We start from the raw sequence: 9,184 nt of genomic DNA on the forward strand, positions 1-9,184 counted from the left end.
GAAGGCTAGTGATTCCCCGACTAAAACGGACACTGTTCTGCTGAGCGGCAAGGCACATTCCGGAAAATGAGTCAAGCAAATTAAAACCAAAAATGTTATTTATCAAGGTAAAGGTAATGGTTTTGTTTCATCTTCGTCCGTGTTTCCGAAAGCTCAGGTTTGCAATGATCTGACGTTAACAGAAGTCCAAAGTAATAACTGAATCTCAACCATGAGTCAAAGAAATCACACTTCTGGTGTGGAAACAATAACAATTTAATGGACAAACAAAATATTATCACAGTGGATAAAATATCGAAGCATTGTCGTGTTTTCATTCAACAGCATGAAGAGTTTTTTGCTGTCTTCCATTTAAAACTCTTTAGAACCAAATGAAGTTACCAGCAACTTTTTAAAAAGGAGACTATCACAATATTCAAAGAAACACGAATTTAGCACTTGCAGACATTACACAAATAAGCAAAATGCACAGTACCCACAACCAGAGCTTTCTAGAAATCTCATATTACTCACCAATTTATTTGATGTTACATTTCAGACAAAATGAACATAAAAAAAAAAAAAACCTTATAAATATATAAATCCGAACCACAAAACACCTCCTAAACATTAGATTTACTCTAAGTACAAATGGGTTTTTGGAAACTGCATTCACAATGCTATCTAAACTAGATTTTATGAAATTATAAATGTATTGAGCTGTAACTTGGGGCTCCAATTCATTGGGCCACACCCCACGTATGCTTTCCCGTCATACTCCCCTTGGGTGGACATATTCTCAGAGTCAATAGTTATACGATTAAAATCAAACTACGACTATTCTAAAAATAAGCATCAACTCTTCCCGAAAATTTGGAGATTGGACTGACCCACTGTAACGGTGCCACGCAACGAATGTTTCATCGCCAACAAGTTCAAGTAGTGTTAGTAACGCCCTTTTCTAAGAGTAATAAATATTCTAATGTTAATCATCAGTAATGGGTTTTAGGAACTGAAAAGCGCTATCTTTTTTTTTTTTTGGCCTAGTTTCTGTGGACATTCTATTCCCTCAAACCTAAAACCTGCTAGACAATTTCTTCTCATAAATATATACATTCGACTTCCCCTCCGTCACAGAATCATTAACACGAGTCACACGGCTTACGCTTTTATTTGAAATCAATTACATAAGAACTTGAACCCGTTCTAAAATGGACTGCCAACAGGACCAGCGATATGTCAAGTTGTTCTCTGCCGTTTCCTTTGTGTTTCCTGGGAGGGTCCTCTCGAGCAGCCCGCCGGCTCTGCTTCTCGCCCATCTCTTTGCCCGGCCTCCTGCAACACAATTTTGCACACAGGCCTAAACCACTGTGTTTGGGTTACTATTCAGTACAGCACAGCAAAATACGTCGGTCCGCGGCACCTCAGACCGTGAGCTAGAACATCTCCACAATTGTTTCTGGGCTTCCACGGCCACAATTCATTCACCCCAAACCGTTATAGGAGTAAGTTCCAGAAGTTCACAGTGGAATTTGAAATACAGTGGGGGAAAACAAAAAGCCTCATGAGTGTCTAACAACTAATTTCAGGGGAGCCTCATTCTGGGTAAGGGGTGGGGCTCGTTGAACAAGGTGGCTGACAAGACAAAACTCAACTAAAACGTTTTAGGGAGAGACTCCACGGAAGGTTTCCACGAACACTAACTGGGCTGTGAGAATTTCAGAGAAGACTGAGGCGAGAGGAAAATAAATATGGAGGGAAGGGTGTATCTCAAAGACAAGGGGCCATGTTCTGTCATGAAGGGCGCTGTGATGCAAAGTCCACGGTGGGTTTAATTTCTCTTCAGTGATGTGGCAGAACAGGTATTTAATTGAAACCGCACAAGGGCACGAGGCCGATTCGCTCTTGGCAAAGGGGCCTGTGCACAGGGAACAAGCCCCTCGCTGGGGCAGCAGACCACAGACAGTGGCCTTAACTTCGAGACAAAACACCTGAAGATTCCAGGGGAACGTCAACAACCAGGCGTGGGAGGGGAGGCCGGGGGGGGGGGGGCGGCCGGCGCGCGGGGGGAGTCACACTTTTTAAGCGGCCGTGTCTCAGAACAGCTTTCCTCTCGTGTCTACCTTCCACCACAGATTATCGAGGATTACGAGAGAAATCGTTCATCCCTAGCCGTCTACAAAGACCTTACTACAGCCTGACCCCTCGCCCCTGGGGCCTGTCTAGCAGGGCTGGGGGAGATCTTGGCCATTTCTGGGGGAAGACTCCCCGGAAGAGCTCTAGGAAGGCTTAGCTCCCACATTTCTGCATCTTTGCCAACCCCTAAGTAGAAATGAACGTGTTTATGTCCAGCATACAGGAAAACCGACGGAGTCCAGACTTCGGTGGAAAAAGAGACCACAAACATTTGGCCAACGGCTTCGTTAAGGTCACGGACGCTCCTCACAGAGAAATACAAAATAAACAAATGATGAGTGACCTAACTTCAAAGGTGGCAACGGGTGTCAAATTTCCTAGTTTGCACATCGGTTAAGAAGAAGGGGCCACACAGTCTAGAAACTCGTGACAAACGCACTGGCAGAAACCGTACACCATGAGGATGACAAGGCTCGAAGGGACGAGGCTGACAAAGACGACCCCGAGGGTGACCTTCTTAGACACGAGTAAGTAGATCCCTAAGGGTAAGGAGCTGAAGTAGAGCAAACCCAGCAGCCAAACCAGCACCCGGATGGATGTCTGAAACAGCAGGGATGTACAGTTCCACACGGTCCAGTTGTGGGACACGGTGGTGACAGAGTCGAAACTTGCAGGCCGGTAGAACTCGACCACAGGAGTGGAGCTCAGAGACGGGGAGCTCTCTCTCTGCACCTCCATGATGGTTATGACCAGGCAGTTGGAGGAAGCGTGAGAAGGGCTGACGAGAGACGCCAGCCTCTTGGGGGTCAGCAGCAGCTCAGTAGGGTTTTCTGGCAGGCACTTCTTGCCTTTGCCTCCGCAAGTCAAGTTTACCAGGATGTTGTTGTCATCCGGCAGGCTGCTGACTTCATCATCCGGCAGGCAGGTCTCAAACCTGCAGAAAGGGCAGACGATGACACCTTGCGGGGAGTCCCCGAAGTCTATGATCTTGTAGAGGCATTTGGCACAGACCCTGTGACAACACTCCAGCACTTTGGGTTTCCTCTGCTTCAGGTTGTACCGATTGTAACAGATCTTACACTCGAGCTCGTCGGAGACCTGAGAGTCTGCCCCATCTTCCGGCGGCTGACTGGCCATCCTGAATGGTGTGGACACGGTCTTTGGCCAGAAGTGTCTCTCCGAAGGATGACTTCGATTAAGGTGTCCCTCTGAATATCACATCATCCGAATCAGGCAGTGGGGCCAAAGGTCAGGAAAAGGAGGGACAGAAATCAGAAATCGTCCAGGCATTTTGAGCTTCTACATTCACTCTGTCTCAAACACATATTTAAAAAGGCCACATGCAGGGTCTGCAAAGGAAAAAAAGAGATTCTAATATAGTGAAGAGTTCACTGAAAAGGGCTTTCTGGAATTTTCAGAGCTCCAGTGGCTGAGAAGCCATAGATTTAAAGGTTAGAGCCCCTTCACCTCCTCACACATTTCTGCGCCAGGACAGGAAAGTGTTGTCTCCATGCTTAGCTTTCTCAGTCCACAGATACGGTAGGAAAGAACGAATCCAGATTCCTACTGGTCTAAGTACATTCTAGAGCATCGTGATTTTGACTACATACAGAGATTCTCTCTCTGAAACTCGTAACATTTCTGGGCCCTTTGAAAACAGAACAGGACGTGCATCAGAAACAGACACATTTGCAATCAAATTCCATTCAGTACAGACTGATCGATTCAGATCATCAATACCGTAAATGCCAGTCTTCTAAATACCCTCACACGTGACACAAGCATTACAACCAGGCCAAGTCTAACTCTCAAAAAAGAGAAGTAAACACAAGGGCAGCTGGGTGGCTCAGTGGGTACGCATCTGACTCTTGATTTCAGCCCAGGTCATGATCTCACGGTTCTTGAGTTCGAGACCCACGTCGGGCTCTGCGCGGACAGCACAGAGCCTGCTTGGGATTCTCTCTCTCCCTCTCTCTCTGCCCCTCCCCCACTCACACTCCTGCTCTATCGCTAAAAAAATAAGCAAACATTTAAAAGAGAAGTAAACAATACATGCACAGTTGCGTCTCTAAGCGAGAAGAATCGTGCATGCATGGCTATGGGGACGAAGTCCTCAAAGTTCCCCTACTCGCCCAGTTTATTTCATGTAAACTCTGTCTCTGCAGTGAACAGAAAGCATAATAGAGTCAACAGTGCCTAACGTCGGCCCTCGGGTGCTGTTACTGGCTCTGGACAGAAGGCTGAGGCTTGATTTCGTGCGCCCAGTCAGTCCTCGATTATTAGCAGTCACAAAGGGGGCTGAAGTCTGGGCCGTCTCCACATCACCAGTATTTGGCTTTGACGTGTATGACTGTTTTGGTAAGAGATTGATCTTATGTTTTGCTGGGGAAAATATCGAAATGTACTTGAATTTCTGAGCACACTTCCAAGCCCAGTGGCGGAAGGCTGCCGCAGCAGCTCTAGAAAGCCCAGCACAACTCTTCGAGGATTAACTTCGCTGTGGGTCATCCTGCTTAAGAGAGAAGAGGCAGCAGGTGCCTCAACTTGAAATATTTGGAATTATGAACAGCTGGCTTGTGAATATGTATTATCTTCCTTTTTATGACTTCAGCTAATTTGTTAATTGATATCATATAATACAAAAAGGCATAACGGATGGCAGTTACGAGACATAATGTTGGGAAAAGGAAGTCACTCCATAAACAGAATCTCTGGTATCACCCAAGACACGGAGGTAGGGGGTTTTTTTTGGTTTTTTTTTTTTTTTTTTTTTTTAGTTTTTAGTTTTTACATTTATTTATCTTTGAGGGACAGAGAGAGAGAGACAGAGCACAAGTGGGGGAGGGGCAGAGAGAGACAGAGACCAAGAATCCGAAGCAGGCTCCAGGCTCCGAGCTGTCGGCACGGAGCCCGACGTGGGGCTTGAACTCATGAACCATGAGATCATGACCTGAGCCGAAGTTGGGGGCTTAACCCACTGAGCCACCCAGGTGCCCCGGGTTTTTTTTTTTTTTAATAGAGTTTATTGTATACGAATGCATGTATTTATTTCAAAACTGCCATCATAAGCCAATTTCTGTATATCTACTCTTACGCACAAAAAAGGATATACAGACACACACATCCTCTCTTCTGTGCCCTTTCTTTCCATGCGCCCTCAATGTTTTCTTCATTCCTGGTCCTGAAGCATGTGCCCATGTGATCGCGAAATGGGACTGCAACTTGCCCACAATTCTACAAAGCTGGCTTCCTAGTCTCCTGTGGGATGGACATCTATCTCCAGGAGGGGAGCCAAGGGCCACGAAGATGTTCTATCCCTGTCACTACACCCAGTCCTCACCACCTTCACAGAATGGGGCCCGGCACCAGGCAAGTCTGCTTCCTGGACAGCTCCCCCTTGTCAGGCGTCCCCTGTGGCCACGCACAGACCAAAGGCCCATCCCAAAGGAGTATGTTCTGTTCTCTGTGCAGCGGTCCTCCCACTCAGCCTTACTGCCTTCCAAAACCCAGGCGGGCTGAAACTAATAATAGGGCTAGAATTCGCAGCAGTGACTGCCTCCATCGCCATCGAGAGGACCGATGTGTCTGAAGGTGTGTGAAAAAGTAAAAGACAAAATGTAAACATATACGCCGAGATATCTGGAAAAGAGCAAGTGAAATATTCAGTGAGGATAAGTTAGCAAAATCAGAGAAAGCTAGACTGTGCATCTAGTAACATCCGCAAGAAGCTTATATGGATGTGAAAATTCGGCATTTGATGAGCAGCTCGTCCCATTAATACTTTCTGTATCACGCTTTGAAACAAAGCTTTCCTTTTGTCACAGAAAACCACTCTATCGGACCTTCGAATGTGGTGACACGGTGTTATGTGATAATGTTCCTCTTTATAAAACTTCACATCGGGGGCTTCTTGATAACATGCAAAGAAAATACCAGATGTTCGAATATCCAATCAAAGAGACATCTACTTCAGTCCTAAGGCCAACCGTAGCAAACCCGCTCTCACCAGCACAAATACTTTAAGTCCTGCCTCTGAGAGAGGCCCCCCCTGGGCAGGGCTGGCTGACAGCCTTGAGTTGCATCCCTGGAAATGCGGCCAGGACAAGGGTTTCTTCCTGGGATGCCATAAAGCAGCATGGCGATCGTTCCTCTCGGGAAGGCAGGGTACCACCTGCTGGAGTTCTTAAGAGTAAATACTTCAACTGTCTCCTTGTGACTCGAGGGTCTCTCAAAGGACTCGACTAATAACCAAAAATCTGTAACTTCATTGGGCTGCCACGAGTCAGAGTTATTTGGTCCTCCAAAAGCTATGTGTTCACCCCTGACAAGAGCTGCGGGCAACAGTCACGATGCGGAGTGAAGGAAGTCAGACCCGAAAGAGTACATACCGCAGGGTTCCATTTTTAGAAAGCTCAAAACACACACACACACACACACACACACACACACACACACACACACAGGCAAAACTAAGCTGTGTGGATGCAAGTTTAGGTGGTAAAGCTAAGACGAAAAGCCAGGAATTGATTAACATCCAAGTCAGGATCTCGGATGCCTTTGAAGGGGTGGAGAAGCGGGGTCGGAGGGCACCGGCTGATAGGCTGATGGTCCTCTGGGTTCTCAGGAGTGCTCAGTTGGTGATATGCCATCGGGCAATACGTTGTTTCTGTACTGGTGTTATCTTTCACGGTAAAAAGTAAGAAGTAAGAAGGGGAGAGGGGAGGGGAGAGGGGGCGGAGAGGGGTAGGACAGGGAAGGGAGGGGACGGAAGGGAAAGGAAATACCTAAATATTTTTGGTATTTTTAATAGCCTAGATTTTTCTGTCAGTAGGTATTTTAGATCAACTTATCTTTCCCTCTATGATCTGTAATTCCTTTTCTTTTCTTTTTTTTTTTTCTTCCACAAAATTGAAATGTCACTTACTTATCACCTAAGCATCCAGGCACTACTGTTAAGTCAATATTGAAATGAACGGAATCTTTAAGACACGCCGGTCTGGCACGTTCCTTGAGGAGAACTACTGCTGAAAGTCTGTCTCAGCAGGCACAGGGGAGAGAGTCTGGCATGCTAAAACCGCCTCAAAAATAAACACACATAATTATGCAAGATGACAGATGTGTTACACCAATGTTATCGTGGTAAACATTTTGCAATATGTACACGTATCACATCACGGTTACACCTTAAATTTACACAATGGTGTATGTCAACTGCATTTCAGTAAAGCTGGGAAAAGGTTTTCTTTTCCTGGAAAAATACATATTTAAATATATGAAGGTGATATTCCTTATCAACCACTTAATAGTCTTTAATCCTTTTATAAGTCATCTGGGGTAAGACCATCCACGTAAATAATTACCTACTATGAATCTTGGTGCTATCAGACCAACGTTTAATTGCACTGCCCTAAATGTACAGTACTTATCGTTTGACTCAAACCCACTTCCTCCACTGCTCAATTCTTTTGATCTTAAAGATGCAAATTTTGCTTCTACTTGAGGCAAAGCCTCCAGCAGACATCTGTGGTTTCCGTCTCCCTGGGATCTTCCGGTTTTCTCCTTTACACAGCCCTGCACCCCTTTCTGCCACTGCCACCGCTTCTGCGGGGACGTGCTCCCTGCGCACTCAAACCACGTGACTTTGTGTTTCCACCGTCCACTGCCCGCGCTGCCTCCCTTCTCTCCAGAGGTGTGGCTTTGTGACCCGGAAGGCCAAGGGAGGGCGCACAGACCAGAAAAAGATGTTTCAAGGAACTGTCCTGCCCTCCAGAGGGAGAAAATGGGAGAAAAAGCCAAAGCCAAAACCAAAAAGAGAAATACAAGACAGCAGAAGGTGGAGATACAGACAGAGGCAGAAGGCAGACACCTGACGACAGGTGAACCGGACCTGGGTGGAGGCTCCTGTGAGCCAATGAATTCCCTTCTTTGCTTCTGCTGGTGTTTTGATTGGATTTCTGCTACTTACAACTCCAAGAGCCCCGGACACAATTACCATGCTGTATTTGATTTGAGAATGTATTATGTTTTTAGATCTAGGTTCCTCCTTGCTAGGGCAGAAATTATAAATGATTTGTAAAACTGAATACATGTACTTTTAAAATTTCACTTGTGTGCGCGAGCACACATGCACATATACATACAAATTTAAATTTACTAAACATGCAAAGGTCGTCATAAATATCATTGTTTATTAGTCGCGTGTGTGCGCATGTCCGCACGCATGAGTGTGTGTGTTCTCATGTATCTGGCCAATTTCTCCTCTTCACTCCCTCCATCCACATCAGCGTCAATGCTACCTTCTTCCCCGTCCCCCCCAGTCACACATATTAACTAGCTGGTATGTTTCTTCTGTATATAGTTCCATGTACACATATTTATCCAGTATATATCATTATAATGGCACACACAAGCACCGTGTTTTCCATTGTCTTGACTATTTAATACCCACTTGTCCGCATCTTGCTTTTCCCATTCAATAACGGTTCATGAAAAGCTCTCAATTCAACTGATGAAAAATTCCTTTTTTCATGAGTGCATATTTCATTCATCATTTGGATACACCGTAATACAGCCAACCACCTCTCTCCTGGTAGACGTTCATCCGTCTCCATTCTTCCCCAACACATACGTTTCGGCAGAACACAACCTCATGATAAGCATCCTTACACCCGGGTGTTTTTATCTCTTTGAAAGAAAAGGAGTGGAGTTCCTGAGTCAAACAGATGTTACCCCTAACAGATGTGGCCAGCCTGCTCTCCAACAGGAGTGTAACCCATACATCAACCAGTAGTAATAAAAGTACTTTGTCCCCCACCAGCAATAGATGTTATTGGACTTCAAATGTTTGCCTGTCTGAGGGGTGACAGATCATGATTTGGGTCTGAGTGCCTTCTCACCTGTTGGCTTTCTGTGTCTGCTCCTCTCTGAACTACACCTTCTCATTTTTTGCTTATTTTTCTATTGGATTGTTGGGCCCTTCTTGTCCATTTGTAAACATTCCTTGTCATGAGACACATGAAACTCTGTCCTCTGTATTGCAAACGCTTCCTCAAATCTTACTATTTATTGG

General features: G+C 45.6%; 1 protein-coding gene across 1 annotated transcript; it reads right to left on the reverse strand.

Annotated features, from left to right (window-relative positions):
• Nucleotides 1-237: 237 nt before the first annotated feature.
• Nucleotides 238-3,885, reverse strand: RNF182 (ring finger protein 182). Its single transcript, XM_040460501.1, has one exon. It carries the CDS (start codon nt 3,250-3,252, stop codon nt 2,509-2,511), a length of 744 nt encoding a protein of 247 aa, XP_040316435.1. The 5' UTR covers nt 3,253-3,885; the 3' UTR covers nt 238-2,508.
• Between the last annotated feature and the right edge of the window lie 5,299 nt (nt 3,886-9,184).

Source organism: Herpailurus yagouaroundi, unplaced genomic scaffold (assembly GCF_014898765.1).
Source record: "Herpailurus yagouaroundi ecotype Mexico unplaced genomic scaffold, PumYag 250, whole genome shotgun sequence".
NCBI lineage: Eukaryota > Metazoa > Chordata > Mammalia > Carnivora > Felidae > Herpailurus > Herpailurus yagouaroundi.